Raw genomic sequence first — 23,689 nt, 5'->3', positions numbered from 1 at the left:
ATAAGTGCACTGTAAGTCGCTTTGGATAAAAGCGTCTGCCAAATGCATAAATGTAAAGGTTATTAAATATGACCAAAATATAAACAATATATATTTATTATATGTATTGTTTACCATATTATTGATCATAAGTCAATCACTGGCACACAGTTCACAGCAATCCATTTCACAAGTGAATTTGTCAATCAGTTGGAGATTTATTATGAGGGCTTGTGTAAGGACCCGTCAATGTACACCTGCGTCAGACGTGCATGTGTTTAATACTTAGAACACATCTTGAGATCACTTAGTTCGAATTTGCACTCCATCAAGTGATTTGAACGCAAGAGCGTAACGAATGTTACATTTGTTTGTATGTTTGTGTTGTGCTGCCTACTGAAGTGTTTTGTTCACTGTAACTGCGTGTTGCTCATACAGCTGAAGTTTCACTTACTGCCCTCTGGAGTAAACAGGTGGTATTACAAGATTGCATTTCTCAGGAATCTATCTTATTACGCTCTGGGGCATTGCGATTAATTGCGTTAATTTTTTAAAGCATTATTTTTAAATCAAATTTATTGCACTGAATTAACGCATAAATCGACAGCCCTAATTCTTAGTAAAAGCATTCAAAGTATTTAATGTTAAAAATTGAAATATTTTTAATTTATATTATTTTTAAATTAATAATAAATAAACCTTCAGAAAAATAAGAATATAATATTTAATAGATATTACCAAAAATATTTACAAAATTATATAAAGCATTACTTTAATATATGTATCATTAAATGTTGTATTTATTATAAATAATTATTACAAAAATATTTATAAAATATGAATACAGCCTATATTAAATATTAATTTTGTTTTTTATATTTTAATATTTTTTATGTTTGTTTACTACTTTAATAAAGATATTATTCATAGTAAAAAAAATATTAAATATTTATTTTTATATACTTTTTAATGAATAAATCAAACATTCATAAATATATATATATATATATATATATTAATACAAATATGAGGAACTAATACCAATAAAAATACATATATTTTCATATTTATATACGTTCTTATACTTTTTTTAAACTGTAGTAAACTGTTTAATCGGCTACTATTTTCACAGTAGCTTAATTTGACTACAAGAGTGTAAAAAAAAAAAAAATCCCATATGGAGTTTATTAGTCAAACAAAATTCAAATAATAATTAGAAAATGTGTGCATATGCAGGACTTATAATTATAAACAAGCCAGAAACCCACCAGGAACTCTAATGCTCGATATTAAGTACTTACTAAATTAATGCTTTTTTAGCGTATATATATATATATATATATATATATATATATATATATTCACCAGATGAAAGTTTTGTATATTTATATTTTTATCCAGATGAAGTTTAATGAGGTATAATGTTTAAATAAGTTAATGTTACAGAATGTGTCAGGAATGAGGACCGAAATGCAGAAATGAGTGAAAATAAAAATTATTTTATAAAAACGACAGAAAACAGAACAGGTAACACAAAACTCACACAGGGGAGAGAAAACCAATCAAAATGTAAACTAGAAAAAGAATAATAAATAAGACCAACCGGGAACAAACTAACTAGTAACAAAACTCACAAAAACAGGATCAACACTGGAACAAGAACAAACAAACTAGCAAACAAATCGATCTGACAAATACATGATTGAAGAGGGTGCAGTATATAGAGGAAAGGCACATGAGGAACAGGTGAAGGCAATTAACATGACAAGGACTAAATGAGGGAGACTGGCAAGGGTAATGAGGAGGCGGGGACAGAGAAGCACACTGTTAACAGCCAATCACACATACACACGACAAACACACAGAACAGACAAAACAGGGTCATGACAATACCCCCAGCTGGTTCATGAACACTAGCTTGAGACTAGTTCTGTTTCATTTTGGTTTTCCTCCATTGTGACATTTTGTTTGTATTTTTGCCTTGGTTTAATGAAGCCCACTTTTGTTTTCCATCTCTGCTTTTGTGTCCTTTATCTCCGCAACACTACGGTGACATTTTCAAATTGAGAATCAAGGAGTTCATTCAAAAGCTGAAATATGTTGCATTCAGAGGTTATATATGGAGTTGGAGGATGAAGATAAGGTGCATATTGAACTGTTCTGAGACCAGAGAAGACAGACAGCACACTGGAGGTTGAGTCATTCAATAAATAGGGAGCGAGGGAGCATCCTACCGCTTTCTATGTATCTAAGTGCATTCAATACTAAAATCCGACCCAACGCAACACACTCTCAGGGCAAAATTGTTCTTTTCTAAATTGGGCTAATTCGTATGATATCGTGCGACTGCACTCGTTTGAATTCCTACAACTTTCACTACAGCCAATGACGTTGCTGGAAATCGTTTCCCTCTAATACGCGACAATTACTTGCTTCTGTCACGCACAACAGCTTCCCATCATATTTACACACTCTACTGATTGGTTACGTTTAGATAAGGGGTTTGGGTAAGGGCATAATATTAATAAGTATGTCCTTAATGCCTCGGAACTCCTGCTTACTTCCGCATTAGACGTCCGGGAATTTGCACGTAACAAAGTTGTTCGAGTTTATGCGACCAACATTGTGTGAGACCATACGAAATAGCCAACGTGTAAATTATGCACGGCTTTTCATGGCTGCAAATGATGTTTGGACCACTTAACATGTATGGCAGATATGGGACAATGGTAATCAGTACATACTGTAGATTCAGAATTTTATAATGCTACATTTTATTTTAACATGGTTGGCAGTGATTGGATGCTGCTGGACATTACTCTGAATAATAATGATTTTTCAGCTTTATAGAAAAAAGCTGTAATGTCTGTAACATCGCAAAAACATGAATAACCAACACTCCTGGAAACACTTTCTATAGCTTTGTGTTATTTGAAACAAAGTCTCACTGTCCACATATGTGGACATATATTTTTAGGACAACTATTTGCTATTAATCGCTTATTAGGCGCTACTAGTTACAACTCAAAATGGGAAATGGAAAATGCACACAGCACTCACGTGGGGGTCTCAATAGGTTAAGGTAAGAAATCAAATCAGCAACAACAGCAACCAGATCATGGAAGCCTATATTATTTCCATATTTATTTAAGATGAAAATATACAGTGTTCTCTCAGCCCTGCACATCTTTATAACAGAATAAATCACACACATATACTCAAGCAGGAAATACTGATTTGACAGGAATTCATTTAATACTTTCTGAACTATACAACTATCATATAACTTGATTTCAATTTTAAGGCCTAACCATCACGTTCACCAGGGTCAATAAAGGCACAAGCAATATTAGATTAATCCATCTCTTATTGGTTTTCCATTGTAGATAATACATTCTACCCATATTAAAAATAGCATTACTTTTAAATATAAACATCAAAAGCATCTATAAGGCACTTAAAAATGAAGAGGCGTTTAGGGTGATGAGAGTACAGTACTTCAAAGCAGCATAGAGAAAACAAAACACTATGTAAAACAGGGTTTCCAAGGGCAGATCTGGGTAAACCGGCAGCAAATCTGATATAAGACCAGCATCCCTCACCCAAAGCACAATTGCTCAAGCAAATACAGGTGTCGTTTGTGCTTTAAAGGGATAGTTCACCAAAAAATTAATCTTTTATCAAACTTGTGTCCCTTTAAGAATGCTGGTCACACTGGTTTGTTTTAAGGTCATACTGTACAACTGACCAACATTAAATGAGATCTGCTGACTAATGAGTGGAATCACATGACTTAATTAGGGGTGAGTTTCTGCCTTTGTTTTCTTCCATAACACACTATAGTATGCTCATTCCAGTAAACCTGATGATATATGTGACCTAGTATCACCCCTTATGATGCACATCACTGAGCAGTATACATATCTAGTGTGCAGAATAATTTCCATGTCTTAATTTGAAAAACAAACAAACAAAAAAACAATCAGAAACATGATCTGGTCCACCTGGATCTGCTCTGAAAATGTTGGATAACCTAAACCAGTTCAGTTTTTCCCTTTGGTATTTTGGTAATAGTATAGTTCTCACAAAAAAAGATAATTCTCATCATTTACTCACCATCCCAGATGTGTATGACTTACTATCTTCTGCAGAACACAAACAAAGATTTTTTAGAAGAATATCTCAGCTCTGTAGGTCCATACAATGCAAGTGAATGGTGGCCAGAACTTTGAAGCTCCACAAAGCACAAACGCAGCATACAATTAACCCATACTACTCCACTGGTTTAATCCATGTCTTCTGAAGAGATCTAATACATTTTAGGTGAGAAAAGAACAAAATATAAGAATTTTTCACTATAAATCTTGCCATTGCAGTTTTTAGGCAAAATCATGATTTCAAGTTCGATTACACTTCCAAGTGCTAGATGGCGCTATAGGAAGTGTAATCAAGCTTGAAATCATGATCACCAAGGAAACAGCATATGCCAAGATTTACAGTGCAAAAGGAGTTACATTTTAGTCTGTTCTCACCCAAAACAGATTGGGTTGCTTCAGAAGGCATGGATTAAACCAATTGAGTTTTATGCTGCATTTATGTGCTTTTTGAGATTCAAAGTTTCAGTCATCATTCACTTGCATTAGCATTGCTCTGAATCACTACAGAGCTGAGATTTTCTTCTAAAAATCTTTGCTTGTGTTCAGAAGAAAAAGTCATACACATCTGGGATAGCATGAGGGTGAATAAATGAAAGAAATGACATTTTTCAGAAATGAAATCGGTCCTTGTTTACTCACCTTCATGTTATTTGAAACCTGTGTGACTTTCTCCCATGGAACACAATGAGAGACGCTAGGCAGAATGACAGCCTCAGTCACCATTCACTTTCATTTTATAGAATGCAATGAAAGTGAATGGTGACTGAAACCATCTCCTTTTGTGTCGCATGGAAGAAAGAAATTCATACAGGTTTGGAACGTCATGAGGGTGAGTAAATGACAGGTGAACTATCCCTTGATGCACAACTATATGAATATAAAAGAAAGGTGTACAAACAGTTGAATAATACCGTTAAAGCAGTGAAAAGACAAACAAAATTCACATCGACATTTATATGCAAACATTTGCTTAGTTTAAGTTAGCCATCCACAATGAAACTGAGCTTAGCCGTACGGTACAAATAAAGCAGATCTAACAGACTGGTCAAAGAACAGCCCCTCCCTGAATTTTACATGTAACTTTATTTTAAAGAGTGAGAAACGGAACTGAATGGGGGTCAGTGGTTAAACAGAACTACTAAATACCCTCTTTGTGAAAGGATATAAAATAAAACCATATTAATACAAAGTCAACATGGCAAACAGTAAACCTGTCTTAAAAGTAAGAGAATCGGTGTTTAATAGACTCTGATTCAGTTTACATGACCTCAACATCCCTGTGGAGCTCTGATATCATGTAAATCACATTCAAAGATGTACCACAGTTTTTGACAAACAAAAAAGCAACGTGATAAGGGTTTCCTCTTCACTGCAGGTAATAAACTCGCCCAATTGCTCAGTACCACAACAGTTCTTTGAAAACACAGTATATTAAAACAGTAAGGAAGTGGATTAATTAAGGTTCCTTTTTTCATTTAAATAGCGAAGAGAGATGAAGCAGATGTACACAAGAGTGCATACAGTAAATAGGAAAAAGGAAACAATACAAGAACATTTAAGAAAAATAAAAATTTGGGAAGAAGGGAATAAGAGAGGGAAAGGTTGTCTACATAAGCACAAACTGGTATTTCTGGTATATCAAATAGCTGTATTCAACCTTTACATAATCATCATTTCCAGCATGCAGATTCTATTTTTAAAGCTATATTTAAATTCACATGGATTAATCTTATTCTAATATATGTTCAAAACAACTGCATTTCTTAGTATAAGTTATTCAAACATAGCTGAAACATTATGGGTGTTATAAGGAGGCCACGCCCAGCAAGCTCTGCTGCACCAATCAGAAAGAGAAACAAGCCATGATTGAAAACTGCCAGCCAACGTTAAGAATTGTTGTAGTCAAATCTGGCCACTAGAGGGCAGTGAATACCAACAGTAGCTATACATTTTTATTTTACAGTCAAGATGCTGCATATCTGAGTTTTTAAGAACGTAACATCACTTTTATAAGAAACTAATACAAAAATAAAATCCATTTTACTCCAGAAACCAAGACAAAATGTTGATCTTTGGGATACTTTTGAGTGATGTTTATTTAACAGTGGGAAATGACAAGTGTTACACTAAGCTAAACTACAAAACTGGACCTCACCAATCAGTAAATTCCAGTAAATATTCCATCCCAACATTTCTTTCAGTTCTTTAAGTCAAAGTGCTCAGAGTGAAACACAAGTTTAACACACTTCTCCCTCGTCTGTCCATTTTCTGTCTTTATTTCTGGCTGTCTGATCAGTGTTTCAGGGGCACCATCACCTCGACGTAGTTACAAGGGAATAATCCAGTCTGGCCGTGCACGGTTCCCTCGTACCAGTTCTCGTCTATTTGACTGATCAGTGTGATGATGTCGCCCTCGTAGAATTCCAGCTCTCCGTCATTTTCCGCCTCAAAGTCATACAAAGCCTTGCAACACGGCTGATCTGTTGCTATGGAGACCAAAGGACAGAGGATAATAGAGGAAGAGAGTAAAGGTGAAGACGGAAAATGATTTTCAAGGGAAAGGTGAAGAGAGAGAGAGAGAGAGAGAGAGAGAGATTAAAACAATTATAATTAACTATTAGAAGACAGATTATCATCAGTGTGAATGGGGCACATAAATGAGAATTATATTCCGGGTTCAATACAAGTTAAGCTCAATCTACAGCATTTGTGGCACAATGTTGATTACCAAAGAAAATACATTTGATTCATCCCTCGTTCATTTAAAAAAAAGAAAAGAAGCAAAAGTCGCAGTTACAGTAATACACTTAATATTTCAGTTAATGGGGCCAGTGCACAAACGCTTAAAATACTCAATGTTTCAAATACAAAGCCACAAAACAAACATTATTCATGTCAACATGATTTTAGTGTGATAAAATGAGTGATTTGTCACCACAACAGCGTTTACCAGATTACGCGGTTTACCGAGGTAGTGTTGTCATGACAACTAAATTATTAGTATTATTGGACATAAATTCATAGAGAAGGTCAGCAAGTCATTATATCATACTAAAATCATGTTTACATGTATAATGTTTGTACACTGTTCGTGCAAATTTCTGTTAAAGGATTCTTCTGGATTTGTCACATGTTAAGCTCAATCAACAGCATTTGTGGCATAATGTTGATTAGCACAAAAATGTATTTCGACTCATCCCTCCTTTTCTTTAAAAGCCAATCTGTAAATATTAAAACTATATATACACTGTAATATTCATTGTTTCAAAAGTAGACACCACATGATTTTAATGTAATAAAATTGCTTACTAAACTTTTCTGTGTAAAGTTATAGCCAATTTTACTACTTCGTTGTCATGACAATGTAACCCTGATAACCCTTTAATCCTGATAAACTAATGTAAAATGTTTTGATTTAAACAACTTTACATCTCAAATAACACATGAGTTATAACAGAAGAATTAATGTAAGTGCTTTTGTAATATTATAAGATTCACATTTCTCCCTTTTTAAACCCCCCAAAATTGGCCCCATTCACACTCCTTTAGATTAGATTCAACTTTATTGTCATTGTGCAAAATACAAGTACAGAGCCAATGAAATGCAGTTAGCATCTAACCAGAAGTGCAAATAACAATATGTATATACATATATATACACACTCACCTAAAGGATTATTAGGAACACCATACTAATACTGTGTTTGACCACCTTTCGCCTTCAGAACTGCCTTAATTCTACGTGGCATTGATTCAACAAGGTGCTGAAAGCATTCTTTAGAAATGTTGGCCCATATTGATAGGATAGCATCTTGCAGTTGATGGAGATTTGTGGGATGCACATCCAGGGCATGAAGCTCCCGTTCCACCACATCCCAATGATGCTCTATTGGGTTGAGATCTGGTGACTGTGGGGGCCATATTAGTACAGTGAACTCATTGTCATGTTCAAGAAACCAATTTGAAATGATTCGAGCTTTGTGACATGGTGCATTATCCTGCCGGAAGTAGCCATCAGAGGATGGGTACATGGTGGCCATAAAGGGATGAACATGGTCAGAAACAATGCTCAGGTAGGCCGTGGCATTTAAACGATGTCCAATTGGCACTAAGGGGCCTAAAGTGTGCCAAGAAAACACCCCCCACACCATTACACCACCACCACCAGCCTGCACAGTGGTAACAAGGCATGATGGATCCATGTTCTCATTCTGTTTACGCCAAATTCTGACTCTACCATCTGAATGTCTCAACAGAAATCGAGACTCATCAGACCAGGCAACATTTTTCCAGTCTTCAACTGTCCAATTTTGGTGAGCTCTTGCAAATTGTAGCCTCTTTTTCCTATTTGTAGTGGAGATGAGTGGTACCCGGTGGGGTCTTCTGCTGTTGTAGCCCATCCCCTCAAGGTTGTGCGTGTTGTGGCTTCACAAATGCTTTGCTGCATACCTCGGTTGTAACGAGTGGTTATTTCAGGCAAAGTTGCTCTTCTATCAGCTTGAATCAGTCGGCCCATTCTCCTCTGACCTCTAGCATCAACAAGGCATTTTCGCCCACAGGACTGCCGCATACTGGATGTTTTTCCCTTTTCACACCATTCTTTGTAAACCCTAGAAATGGTTGTGCGTGAAAATTCCAGTAACTGAGCAGATTGTGAAATACTCAGACCGGCCCGTCTGGCACCAACAACCATGCCACGCTCAAAATTGCTTAAATCACCTTTCTTTCCTATTCTGACATTCAGTTTGGAGTTCAGGAGATTGTCTTGACCAGGACCACACCCCTAAATGCATTGAAGCAACTGCCACATGATTGGTTGATTAGATAATTGCATTAAATGAGAAATTGAACAGGTGTTCCAAATAATCCTTTAGGTGAGTGTATATATATATATATGTGTAAGTATATACAATATACAATATGTTTTTTTGAGTACAAAGTTATGATGCAGAAAAGCAGAGACCAGCTCAATGCAAATGTCTATAATACAGTACAGGTGCAAATGAAGAAGCATAAACTGAAGGTGCATTGTACAGAATGAGATACAAGTATGTAAATGTGTAAATATATGTTAATGGCCGGTGGCCAGAACAGTGCAAGCAGCATCAGGAGGTAGATGTTATGTGCAAGAAATGTGCAAGGGACTGTACGAAAAATAAATAATGAAATAAATATATATAAATTAATAAAAGAAAAATACAAATATGAAGTTCGGGTGGGATGTAGTGTTCAGCGCCTGAGTTTAGAGTTCATTTAGAGCTTTATTTGTGGTAATCAAAATTATGCTGTAATGTTTGTTGAACCCAGCACATTCCTTGTATCTTAACAAAATATCTGTTTACTAAATATTAAGTACGTGCTTTTATTGGAACATTTTTTAAGATTCACAATTTTAGCAAGCCTAGAAGCTAAATTTGAACACAGTTTATAACTCTGATTTAGTTTGGTACCGTATGGTGATTTGCAGTTATTGATATACTTACAAAGAAAAATGCTTGCTACATAATTATTCTTAAAATAACTTTGGTAACAGGGTTGACAAATGCAGTCAACGTTAAAATATGAGAAATTTTGATATTTAAAACTAGCTACACTTGGGTAATTGTATGTTAGATAGTAGTTTGTATTATGATAGATAGATAATAGTAAGAATTTGAGATTTGGGATTTTACTGCTCTAAAAAAAAAAAAAAAAAAAAGCAATTTGTTCCCTATTTGTGGAAGGTTCCAACTCTCCCAAATGAAAACTGTTGAAGATTTCCACCCAATATTTTTATGGTAACGTAATTTAAATATACAGTCAAATAAATTGACCAATTCATCACATAAAGCACATAAATGAGTTATTAAAGGCAATATACATTTTGGAATTCAAATTCTGTCAACTCAAGTCTGCATAAGAAAGTAAAACCCATTTGGAGGATGAGTACATTTACAGATATGTAATTTTTGGGTAAATTACCCCTTTAAAATCTGTTCTAAAATAGTTTTACGTTCCCACACAGTAGTTTGCGTTCACTTGCAATAATTTTGAGTTCCCTCACATTAGCTTTCATGGTTATAGTTTAACTACAAATACCATAGTTGAGCTATAGTTACTGTAGTAAAAGTACATTTTGTGGTTACTATAGTTTTACTACAAATACTGTAGTTAAAAAATGCTTAACTGTGTGGCTGTGGTATAACGGCTGTGGCTCATGTGGTAGAGCGGGTCAGCTACTAATCACAGGGTTGGTGGTTCGATTCCCGGCCCACACGACTCCACATGCCGAAGTGTCCTTGGGCAAGACATTGACTCCCAAGTTACTCCCAATGGCAGGCTTGCATGGCAGCTCTGCCGTCATTGGTGTATGAATGTTTGTGTGAATGGGTGAATGAGTCACACTGTAAAGCGCTTTGAAATCCGTTAAGGTTAAAACGCGCTATATAATTGCAGACCATTTACTTAATATTCAAAAGGGATGGATAAAGGTATTGAGAGGGAACCCAAAATAATTGTGAGGGAATAAAACATATTGTGAGTGAACGAAAACTATTGCGAGGAAATAATTTTTTGTGATAAAACACAAAACTGTCCATGAGAGAACGGAAACATAATTCAGAAAATCCGTAGTTTTACAGTCAGTGCGGCTAGACAATTTGCTTGACGCTGGAAACTTGTCATGTCTGGTTATGGCACAGTTTTGGAATCATGGTGAATAGTCGTCCACATGAGATAGCGACTATGTGAAATGTTCCAATGTAATCACTTATGAGGATCCGTTTCAGTCAGGATGCTGTATAAGAAAGTACAACCATGGCCAAAAGTATTGGCAGTGACATAAATTTTGTGTTTTGCAAAGTTTGCTGCTTCAGTGTTTGTAGATTATTTTTTCACGTTTCTATAGTTTACTGGAAAATAATGATAAGCATTTCATAAGTTTGAAAGGCTTTTATTGGCAAAAACACTCAATTTATGCAGAGTCAATATTTACAGTGTTGACCCTTATTCTTCATATCCTCTGCAATTCGCTCTGGAATGCTGGATATCAGCTTCTGGGCCAAATCCTGACTGATGGTGATCCATTCTTGCCTTATTAGTGCTCGGAGTTGATCACAATTTGTGGGCTTCTGCTTGTCCACTTGCCAAACTGTGGATTGACCACAGGTTCTCAATGGGATTAAGATCAGGGAATTTGCCTGGCCACGGATCCAAAAATTCAATGTAATGATCTCTGAGCCACTTCATTATTACTCTTGCCTTGTGACATGGGGCTCCATCATGCTGGAAAATGCACGGATCATCACCAAACTGCTCCTGGATCGTTGGGAGAAGTTGCTCTTGCAGGACGTTTTGATACCATTCTTTATTCATGGCAGTGATTTTGGGCAGAATTGTGAGAGAGCCCACTCCCTGTGATGAAAAGTAACCCAACACTTGGATGGTCTGAGGATGCTTCACTGTTGGCACAACACAGGACTCATGGTAGCGTTCACCTTTTCTTCTCCAGACTATCGATTTTCCAGATGTCCCAAACAGTCGAAATGGGGCTTCATCAGAGAAAATAACTTTGCACCAGTCTTCTGCAGTCCAATCCTTGTACTTCCTGCAGAATTTCAGTCTGTCCTTGATGGTTTTCTTGGAGAGAATTGGCTTCTATGTTGCCCTTCTTAACACCAGGCCATTGTCCAAAAGTCTTCGCCTCACTGTGCGTGCAGATGCACTCACACCAACCTGCTGCCAATATTGAGCAAGCTCTGCACTGGTGGTGACACGATTCCGTAGCTGACTCCTCAGGAGGAGACTGTCCTGGTGCTTGCTGGACACTCTGAGACGTCCTAAAGCCTTCTTCACTGCAGTTGAACCTCTCTCCTTGAAGTTCTTGATGATCCGGTAAATGGTTCTTTCAGGTGCAATATTCTTTGCAGCAATTTCTTTGCATATGAGGCCATTTTGATGCAAAACGATGATGGCTGCACGTCTTTCTTTAGAGGTAACCATTGTTAACAAGAACACAATGATTGGAAGCACTTCTTCCCTCCTTTTATAGCAATCAGTCTGCTCTTATAATCCAATCAGAATGATAGAGTGATTTCTCCTGACTAGTATTTGTTCACACTTTCCCAGGTGCTGCTGATATGATTAGTGAAATTATGTTAGCTGGTCATTTTGTGCCAGGGCCAAAAAACAGTGAAATTAGTTTTTTTTGGCCAATGAAGCTTTTTGCAATTATTTAAAATGCATCTGATCTGGTCATGACCGAAAGAACTAGGTCGCGAGTACAAGCGGCCGAAATGGGCTTCCTCAGAAGGGTGGCGGGCTTCTCCCTTAGAGATAGGGTGAGGAGCTCAGTCATCCGTGAGGAGCTCGGAGTAGAGCCGCTGCTCCTTTGCGTCGAAAGGAGTCAGTTGAGGTGGTTTGGGCATCTGGTAAGGATGCCCCCTGGCCGCCTCCCTAGGGAGGTGTTTCAGGCACGTCCAGCTGAGAGGAGGCCTCGGGGAAGACCCAGGATTAGGTGGAGAGATTACATCTCCAAACTGGCCTAGGAATGCCTCGGGGTCCCCAAGTCAGAGCTGGTTAACGTGGCTCGGGATAGGGAAGTTTGGGGCCCCCTGCTGGAGCAGCTGCCCCCGCGACCCGACTTCGGATTAGTGGTTGAAGATGGATGGATGGATGGCATCTGATCACTCTGCACAATAATCTAGAAACAATGTGAATCAACACCACAACAACTGAAGCAGCAAACTTTGCAAAAAACTAAATTTATGTCACTGCCAATACTTCTGGCCATGGCTGTACAGTACAAGAAAGCTTACCTCGTTATAGAAAATAGCTTTTTTGTGCATATGTTGTGCCTATTCTAAAAACTGTTCTCCCTGGTTTTATTAAATAAACCATTTTTGAACAATAATTTCCCCAGTGGATAATTGAAGACGTGCCAGATTTCTCACGACTTTGATTTAGCTTATGAAGGTAAACTGAACGTGTCACACTCACAGAACATCTGATATACGCAAAGGAACTGTGCTCATCACGGGCCCCATGAGAGCAGAGGAGGGCAAAACTGTTCATCATGAGTTAATTATGCGTGTGAGTGGGTTTCACTTGGGTACATTTAGCAGGTAGCTGATTCAAGCCAATCATGTTAAATAGCGTTTTTAGGATTTGTAAAAACTGTAAATAAAAAAATAAAAAAAAACACACTGTGCTGAGTTTGTATGACTCACAATTACGTTGTTGGCGTCCAGATGCTCTGTTAAAGGATTTGGCAGCTGAAATACATGAAAGAAAAACAACAGTCAGACATACTGTGTAAAATACAGGTGACTGCACACATCCTCTGCCGCAGTTATCTGCATTCCTAGCAACAAGGCATCAATACACATTTACAGAAATATATAGGGGCATATTTGCATGAAAAATGTCATGGAATTTAGTTTAATTTCAGGCTGTGATCACTAACTCCTTCAGATTGCTTACTGCCATCCTACTTGTACTATTAGTGCAGTACGTACGTATACTGTGTGCAGTATACACATTTTCTGTACCAACACTTTATGTCAAAATGAGTTCTATACAACAAAGCACACTGCACAGAATACTGTATCCCACAATGGAATTAACTCAACTTTAACATCCATTTCCAATGTGAAATGAACAGATGTAACATTGGCCAAGATTTACATTTCTCTTTCTTGACTCTTTATTTAATCGGACTGCTTGAGTTAGATTAAAAGATGAATGAAAAGTTCATATACCTGTATATTTAACCCCGTCCACCTTCATGGACATTGTATTTTGGCTTCGCTATACGTAAGGCATAATTTAAAAGAACTTAAACCAGCTGAATACTGTTCACAAGACTGCAGACTGTCATTTAAATGTTAAACTTCTAGTGCACCGAGTCACGTGACTCAACAACATGTCAGTTTCCGTGAAGCACTTCTATGGGCACAGTGTCAACAAAATTGCCTCTGGTAAGAAACTGAAAGGATTCATAGAAACCTGTTTGGGTGTAAAGAGCACCATCTCTAGTTTCTTTTGATATGCTACTTGAAAAAACTCATTAATTTCATCATGTTTATTAGAGTCAGCATGCTGATAAACATGATGCTCATATAAGTGGAAATTGAGACAATATTCCCTCAAAAGTTGAAAAATAACATTTTTCATTTAGCAGTGCATTTTCACATTAAGAATCAATGGGTTCATCCAAAAGCTGAAAAATGTTGCTTTCAGAGGCTTTATATGGAGTAAATATGAAAATAAGTTGCATTTCGAGATGAGTGCAGACAGACAGCACACTGGATGTGCTATTCAAGGGAGCATCCTCTAGCTCTCTACCATCTGACTATGTACTGATTAACATCTCTCTGATGGTAATCAGTACATAGAATCAGATTTCATAATGTATCATATTATTTTAACAATTACGGAGTGTCTATTTTCACCCCGGTGTAAATAGCATCTGCCACAGAGCTATTTGCACCCCAATAGGGTAAAACTAAACAATAGGTGTCACTGCAGTGGCGTGGGGTGTATAGACGGTGTGTGAATGAGTTGTGTTGTCCTAGCGACCGCGGTTCGATTCCGCATTGTCACACTCTTTTCCCCCATTCGATTTCCTGTTTCGACTCTTAATGTTTCCTTTAATAGTACATAAAATAATAGATAAAAATGAATATTAATGGTTTGTGGCGAGCCAGGTGTGGCTCAGCAGTAAGGATGGACACCTGGTAGAGAATTAGCAATCAGCCTGGACACAGATAAAGAGGAGCCAGAGTACCAATTAGAGAGAGAGAGAGAGACCGGAGCTGTGTGTCTGCATGTCAGTGTGAAGTGGCTGCTGAAAAGCAGTGCGTTATGTTTGACACTGAAAAGAGGCAAAATCAATGTCTACGTGTATTGTTCACTCCGCTTCCTCCTTTCCACATTAAGAACCAAATTTGCCACATGTTTATTTCATTGCAGTGATTTTGTCATGGTGAATGTCAGGGAGTGCAGAGAAAGGTTTGATCTGGAGGCGGGGTATGTCGATTGCACTCGTTCCCATGGCTCTGCATTGCTTGTGTGTAGATTGCATCACTGCATTACTAATATTGTAGTAACCATGTTTTTTTGGCAGAAACCATAGATTTAATGCAATTAACCATGGTCATAGTACAGTAATATTGTGATAATACAAAAAATACTGTTGTAAAACCAAGGTTATTTTATTCTAAGGTAAGTTTAAGGTTAGGTTTAGGGGTAGGGGTTAATGTCTGTGGGACTCAAACAGAATAAACACACTGCAGTGATGCCCATACAGTAGGTTAGTATTTAAATATGGGTGCAAACAGTATCTGACACTATTTGCACCAGGGTGCAAATAGCATCTGCCATTTAATTATGCTTATTTCCGATGTAATGTCTGTAACGTCTCAAAACATGAATAACAAACACTCCTGGAAACATAAACAATCAGACCGGTGAAAATTAGTCAGACCAGTGGTGCCTCGGCCTGAATTGGGTGGGGGAGGAGTGTGGCAAGGAGGAGGGTGTGGCCAGGCCATGATTGTGCATGGCTGGTGCTGAATCAGCTGATCAGCGGGAGAGTGAGATAAAGGAGAGCCGGAGGCACCAGAGTGGGAGAGAGACACACGCTGCGTTGCATGTGTGTCTGTGTTAATTTATGTTTCATGTTGTTTAAGTTCATTTTTATCATTAAAGCTTTATGTTGACTTTTCAGCCAGTTCCCGCTGCCTCCTTGCCCAGTAGTCAATCTATTGCATATTCCTGTCTTGTCTCCATGGAAACTAGAGACTGTATAAGAACAAGTTCGGTGCATGTGAAGATGGTTCTGCTTCATGACATTCAAGTTGCTCAGTACATAAACGGGTAAACTTAAGAGTGCTACAGTGCCCGCCCACTTTTTCAGCCTTCTTTGTTCTGGAAGAATTTCCCCCCCATTAATGTTTTCCATGGGGATTAAATAAATACTTAAAAAATAAATAAATAAATAATTCAAAGCCATGAACCGAACCAAACCAACCAGCTCTGAGGTGAATCACAACATAAACTTTAATTTGACGCAAAAACATTGTTTAAATTTGACAAAAAGAAAAAGGAGACTGTGTGTAAAGCATTGTGAATTATGAAATAAATATTAATATGCAATTAGTGAAGCAAATAGAAAATGGAAAGTTAAGGGACATCAACTCGATTGCATCATTCCCAGTGAGTCATTGCAGTGTATCATGTTCTTCACCAGGAATTTGTTATTAAAAACAATTTGTTAAAAATTAAGCTCAAATGGGGGCCTGGGTAGCTCAGAGAGTATTGACGCGGACTACCACCCTTGGAGTCGCGAGTGACTCCAGCCAGGTCTCCTAAGCAACCAAATTGGCCCAGTTGCTAGGGAGGGTAGAGTCACATGGGTTAACCTCCTCATGGTCACTATAATGTGTGGTTCTCGCTCTCGGTAGGGCACGAGGTAAGTTGTGCGTGGATGCCACGGAGAATAGCGTGAAGCCTCCACACGTACTACGACTTCGCAGTAACGTGTTCAAGCCACGTGATAAGACACTACGCCACCATGAGGACCTAGAGTGCATTGGGAATTGGGCATTCCAAATTGGGGAGAAAAGGAGAGAAAATCAAAAAAGAAAAGAAGAAAAAAAAAAACATTACGATGAAATAACGCAGACTGTTGGCTTCAAACAAACATATGCAATAAATAAAAGGCTGTTAAAATTTTCTGATGTAATTTATCAGAAATAATCTTTAATTCACAGCAGAAGAAATAGGTTAACAGTAGTTTGAAAATGTATAAAATGTTTGTGCATTCGGCTCCAAAACCTTTTTCAATGGCACCAATATAGTTTGCTGAATTTTCTAGCAAGCTAAATCAAGATTATAGGTTTTGACCCCCACTTCACATGGGCCTACGTAAATTGCATATATTCATTCCATCTATTATTTGTTGACAGATATCTCACGTCAGACTTTATTCACCAACAGGACCAAAACAAATGTTTTTCATGGAATGTTACAACTCTTTCAAGTGGCAAATTGCTCAAATGAGAAATGCGATGCGAAAGGTACTAATTTCAACAGGTGAGCTCACCTGCAGATGAGTTGGTCGGTGAGGAGGAAGCTGAAGAGTTCCAGCCTCCGTTGGAGATTTCAGATTCGGAGTAATCAAAACTGGGTCTGGACACGGGCATCCGTTTCTGCCGGGGCTGAGACTGGGCCTTGTTTACTCTGCAGAGCGCAAACAAATACATGCAAACACAACACACAAGGTGAGACTGAGATTAAACCATCCATCAGCAGATTAAATAAGGTGATAGAGGATCTGAGATAGAGAATCAGATGGAATGATGAAGACTTCATCACTAACCTTTGTCTCATATTCTCAGCCAATTCCTCCAGGACCTCCATAGACTGTCTGTGAAACTGCAGTTGAGATTCTACAAGAGCTGCGAGTTGACTCACCTGCTCCACCTAAACATTCAGTATAAAAATATATTAATCCTTTATATAAAGGATTATATCACATATATACTGTATATCAAATATGTCATGTCTGGTCCAAAAAAAACTAAATAACTGCTCTTACAGTTTTCTGTTATTAATTATCAAACATTACAACTGAAGCGTGTAATTTCTGCTCCACTAGTGCCACCAAATGGAATTGCAAAAATAAACTTTATTTTCAAAACAGCTTTCTCAACATCAAAGAAAGAGACACCCCCCCAACTCATGCTATTGGTTGAGTAACATTGTTTGGGCGGGTCTAAGTGGGTCACTCAAAACAAACAAAGGAATATTCAAAGTGCCACAGACACAGCGCCAACAATGTTTTTTAGAAAATTAACTTATGAATGTCTTACTTTTAGTTGCCTCTGCATATTAAGCTAAGATAGGAGAAAGTATTTTAACCCCCAAAAAAGTTGTGATTTGGCAATAAACATTCTTATGCCTGCCTTAAGTCAATTACGTCTGCTCAATTTATATAAGCTGGATGAAACAATATTACATTAACTGTTTTTGAAGATACAGAATCATGAGAGCAGTGTAATAAAGCCTAATAAATGTGAATGTTAAATTTAAGATATTTGTTTTACAATATTTAAGATTAAAATCTGTATTCTCTACTACAGGCATGCTGACAGTTTCCCATACAAAACAGTACAGTGGTAGTATCATGGTACAGTGATGGTATCAGAAGGTAATACCATGCTACATTTAACAGTATACCATGGTACTAAGTGATAACCATATTCATGTGCCATGGTATTTACATGGTATTCAAAGTTACTTTAAAGAATAAAGGTAGTACCATGGTAAATTTGGGCGTTTTATTTATTTGTTTTTGTTACTGGTGACATCAAGAACCTACAGTAAGCATTTGAGCTTGACTTGGCAGAGAATCAGAAATACCCTCTGATGTTTTCGCAGTCGCTGGTCCACTGTCGATAAAACAGACTGATAAAGGAGTTGGCTCAGTGATTGCTAAGTGACTGTCTGGAAAACAGCCAACACATAAAGCACTGATGTAGATCACTGTATTTATCAAAATTAAAATACTTAAATGCGATTGTAACAATAAATGACAGAAGAGGGACTCTGCCTGGTCCTGTGATATAAAAAAGTTTTTAATATGGAGTTTTCATAACTCGTCCCGTACCATTCCTGCTACGGACATGAATGTCACCTCAAATCATGCAGATTTTTGAGGAGAGTTGTGCCATTACTTTTCTAAGCGACTGAACTTACAAACATTGAATGAAATCCAATAAACTTCCATCTTTTGACTCGGGAAAAGTCTTTTTTAGCAAGTCAGTCCACTCATTGGACATCTTTGGGCAGCTATTTTTGTATGTAAACAAGCGGAATTCAAGTGCAGCTCCTATCTACTTGAATTGGGAAACACAAAACGGTTGGTCAAGATAGAACATATTTCAAATCAGCAATAAAATCTGACAACACTGGTATCATAAACTGTGCTTCTTTACCTCAGATTACTCTAAAAAATGACATTTTCCACGCAATGTCTGTATCTAAAAGGCGATTGGCTCTTTTACCTGTAAGGCGGAACTTCCTTTTCTACACCCGCTGGCCAGTGTGCATTCCAATTTATCTCATTCATTTTAATAGAAACTTCCTAGCAACACACTAACCACCACTCAGAAATTGGGATGTGCTCGAGTAATCAACTAATCTAGTACTCGTTTTGCATCAGCAAGTCGACTATTAAAAACACTACTCTAATATTGCAAATATTATTTGTATAATATTATATATAATATAATTTTCCTTGGCAAATTTGCCTGTGGTGAGGAACGCTGAATTACACTCCCATCCCTCCGATTCTATCATTTAATTTCACAGTTGCAATTGAGTCCACTGTGGATGTTTGTCATTGAGGAGATATCAAGGCATTACTTTCGCGTGGCATAACTTTATACTTCATTATACATAATATTTTGATCCTTATTTCATTAAACCTTTTTGGTATTTAGTTCTTGATGGTGGCATGCATAACAACGGATAAGGATCTGCTTTTATGTTGGAAAGAAAATGCGAAGTGGTACGAGAAACTCCGAAGCTTATCAGACAAGGATGTGTTTATGTATGTAAAATATTTAAGCACTGACAGAGTGCATTTTTATAAAAACCCAACATTAAAAACTTGTGAAATATATATAAAAAACTTTTTTGGTAACTTAAGAATAAAACAAAAATAACTTTAAAGGGTTAGTTCACCCAAAAATAATTGCACGTAATTTACTCACCCTCAAGCCATCCTAGGTGTATATGACTCTTCTTTCAGCCAAACACAATCGGAGTTATATTAAAAAATATACTGGCTCTTCTAAGCTTAATAATGGGAGTGAATGGTACCTTAGATTTTGAAGCCCAAATAAGCACACCCATCCATCAAAAAAGTAATCCATATGAATCCAGGGGGTTAATAAAGGCCTTCTGAAGTGAAGTGATGCGTTTTTGTATGAAAAATATCTATATTTATAACTTTAAAAACTAGAATACCTGGCTTCCGTTAACGGCCGTCCAAGCGTTCACGAGAGAGTTGAGTTCCAGCGTATGACGTAGGCGTACATTTACATTTTACCTTTACGCATTTGGCAGATGCTTTTATCCAAAGCGACTTCCAGTGCACTTATTACAGGGACAATCCCCCCAGAGCAACCTGGAGTTAAGTGCCTTGCTCAAGGACACAATGGTGGTGGCTGTGGGAATCGAACCAGCAACCATCTGATTAACAGTTATGTGCTTTAACCCACTACATCACCACCACACCAACAAAGGTGTAGCATAAGCTCCGGTGAGAAGTCATGAATTTAACTTTTTTGATGGATGGATGGATGTGCTTTTTTGGGCTTCAAAATCTACACTAAGGTACCATTCACTCCCATTATAAAGCTTGGAAGAGCCAGGATTGTTTAATAGAACTCTGATTGTGTTTGTCTGAAAGAAGAAAGTTATATACACCTAGGATGGCTTGAGGGTGAGTAAATTCAGGCATAATTTTTATTTTTGGATGAACTAACCCTTTAACGTAAGTGTCATACTTGTTTTTAACTCTTTTAATTTACAAGTACGCGATTACAAGTTTTTTGTGGGTTAAAGTAGTCGATAACAAAATTACTACAAAATGCCCATCCCTACTCACAACAACTTCGCAACTGCATAGCAATATGGCTCACCTACTAAGACTCACAAGGTAATAGCGCTCATCTAGGATCAAAATATTGATCTTTAGTATACGAATAAGCAGCACTGTGAAGAGAGTTTGGCACCGATCTTAGATTTGCGCATTTACATGCTTTATCAAAACTAATGATCTGGACCTCACCATACAGGAGGAAGGCTCAGACTGTAGTTTGCATATGGCTTTTGCAACGCATCCGAACTTCAACATTTACTTTGCTGTCCTTGGCAGACTGTTTTTCACCAAAGCGATTTAACAATTGCAAGGCTCAAAAATAAAGATGGCCTGCTAGCCCGGGGCTTGTGCGAGGGAGTTGTGGGCCAGTTGATGAAACTCTTATTTGCCTAATAGGGACAGTGCTGCAATGTCACATTGTACATGTGTTTTAATGCTATTTGTTTTTTTGTGATGGTTTTGTTGTTGCAATTTCTGCTAATCTACATTGTCACCAAGGCTACGTTATCATGCTGGAGAACTGGCGAATTTACAAAAATTACTTGTGATAGTCTTGGAAGCATTAGTAAGAATGGGATGAAAATTATAATCCAAATAGTAATGTTTTGGATTGTTTGCCATAATTTTCCATCAAAAGTGGAATTACATTATAATTTCCAGATATAATCGCAAATTAAAAACATAGTTATGTTTTGGAAACAAACAAAACACAAAAGTAACAATAAGGAAAATTCTAAATATTGTTAATATGCAAAGATGCATTGCTTAAAGTAAAACATATAATTTTTGTTGTGGGGCCAGTGAAAGTGCTTACAGGGTAAGTAAAAATCTAAACTACTGGACCAACAGAAAAAATCCTTACTGTTGAGCCGCTTAAAGGAAAATTCTGGGTTCAATACAAGTTAAGCTCAATCAACAGCATTTAAAGCATAATGTTGATTACTAAAAAATATATATTTTATTTAAAAAAAGCAAAAATCTAGGTTACAGTGATGCACTTACAACAATGGAAGGCCAATTTTTGGAGGGTTTAAAAAGGCAGAAATGTGAAGCTTATAATTTTATAAAAGCATTTACAAACTTGTTTATTATTTGAGCTGTAATGCTGTTTAAATGGTCATTTTTATGGTCGTTTTGGAGTTTTGGGTTTTACAGCGTTACATTGTCATGCAAACAAAGTTGTAAAACTGGAAATAAATTTAGACAGAAAAGGTTAGTAAGTGATTTTATCACACTCAAATCATGTTAAAAACATTTATCGCCTTTTCTCCACAATTTGGCATGCCCAATTCCCACTACTTACTAGGTTCTCGTGGTGGCGCTTTTACTCACCTCAATCCAGGTGGAGGAGGACAAGTCTCAGTTGCCTCCGCGCAATCCGCGCATCTTATCACGTGGCTCGCTGTGCATGACACCACGAACACACATATTGTTAACATCTTGTGGCTATACTTTTGAAAAAGTGAGTAACAGTGCCTCACTGTAACCCTGATTTTCATTTTTATTAAAAAAAGGATGGACAAGACTAAATGAATTTTTGTGGTAAACAACATTAACCACAAATGCTGTCAATCGAGCATAACTTATCAGAACAGTTAGTTGAAAATAAGTTCAATGTTACGTTTAGGCCTCAAGCGTCAGAAACAACACAGGCTCCATAGACATTCAGAAAGTATAGCTCAATGTTTTAGAAGCTGAACTCATCTTACGTCAGTATCAAGAAGATTTTGCATGCTGGATTCTACTGCATCTTTTGACTCATGGAACTTCTCCACCGCCTGCCTGAGCTCCTCATCTGCAATCTTCCCCTGACGCTTCTTCTTGTAGTCGTAATCCAGTCGACGGCCCTCTAGTTTTTTTAGTTGATGCTGAGGAAGAATTGCATGATTTTTATGACGGCACTATAAAACACAACTTTACATGTGAAAACAATTACAGTGTGAACTACGCTGGCACGGTACCATGCAAGAAGTTAGCCAATCATACACCATTTTATACATATAGAGGTGATTTCCATTGAGACTACACATTGCATGAGACAATGTATTTCACAAAATGTCATATATATAGCACATCAAAACAATCTGATAATAAACTTAATTTTATTCCAGTTTTTCACCTGTATATCTTTCAAGTCCTTGTCGATTATAGTTTGGAAAGGGTCAATGAAGTTCTGTTTGACATCAATGTCCAGAGAGTCTTTCACTTCGGCCAGTCTCTTCATGGCCTCTCCCATCTCCACTAAAGCGCCACCTAAAAACCAGCAGGAGAACATACGAGATACATACGAAATTAATATTTTATTTTTATTTTTAAGAGAATTAATACATCTCTCTGCAAATAAATTTGTCTTAGACAACAAATTTGCTGCAACTCCAGGGTCATTCCTTCACATTTCACATCAAAATACCTTATATACCCTTGTATCAGTATAAACAAATCAAATTAGACACTGCCTGGCAAAAAACATTATCGCCATTTGGATTTAAATAAGCAGATATATAAAAGCCTGTGATTGGATCTTTATTGCAGTGAACTTTGAGTAATGGCTTTTTGAAATATGCTGCACAATTTCCCATTACCATTTTTTATAAATGCTTCCTCTTACCAAAGTTGGTGTCTTCTCCCATGTCTCGGCCATATTTGAGCATACATTCCCCCAAAAGTCCCTCTGCCTGTGGGTAACCTAGGCTTTTCACCTGTCCGCGCATCTTAGACACGGTGTTCACCATTGTCAGTCTTGCTCGGGATGCTACGGTGCAGGAAATGCAGGGAGACGGGGAGATAGAAGTCAGACAAGCAGGTAGAGAGATGCAACAACAGACAGCAGACAGCCAATGTAGACAAACAAGCATATGGGAAAGATCGACAGATGGGAAAGGCAGACAGACATGTAGGGAGA

The 23,689-nt window shown here is 37.4% G+C and overlaps 1 protein-coding gene across 1 annotated transcript in view; it reads right to left on the bottom strand.

The window, feature by feature from the left end:
* Positions 1-2,891: 2,891 nt before the first annotated feature.
* Positions 2,892-23,689, bottom strand: part of LOC127648797 (endophilin-A2-like) — a 31,589-nt gene continuing 10,791 nt past the window's right edge. Inside the window, exons 4-10 of the mRNA XM_052133560.1 lie at positions 23,396-23,539; positions 22,907-23,040; positions 22,497-22,655; positions 17,497-17,600; positions 17,221-17,357; positions 13,343-13,387; positions 2,892-6,622 (exon numbers count right to left, since the gene is read on the bottom strand). Of these exons, the coding sequence (XP_051989520.1) occupies positions 6,429-6,622; positions 13,343-13,387; positions 17,221-17,357; positions 17,497-17,600; positions 22,497-22,655; positions 22,907-23,040; positions 23,396-23,539 (917 nt within the window). The 3' untranslated portion in view covers positions 2,892-6,428. The remainder of the gene's footprint in view (positions 6,623-13,342; positions 13,388-17,220; positions 17,358-17,496; positions 17,601-22,496; positions 22,656-22,906; positions 23,041-23,395; positions 23,540-23,689) is intronic.

The sequence above is a fragment of the Xyrauchen texanus genome, chromosome 9, assembly GCF_025860055.1.
Source record: "Xyrauchen texanus isolate HMW12.3.18 chromosome 9, RBS_HiC_50CHRs, whole genome shotgun sequence".
NCBI lineage: Eukaryota > Metazoa > Chordata > Actinopteri > Cypriniformes > Catostomidae > Xyrauchen > Xyrauchen texanus.
This window is presented reverse-complemented; position numbering and strand designations above follow the sequence as displayed.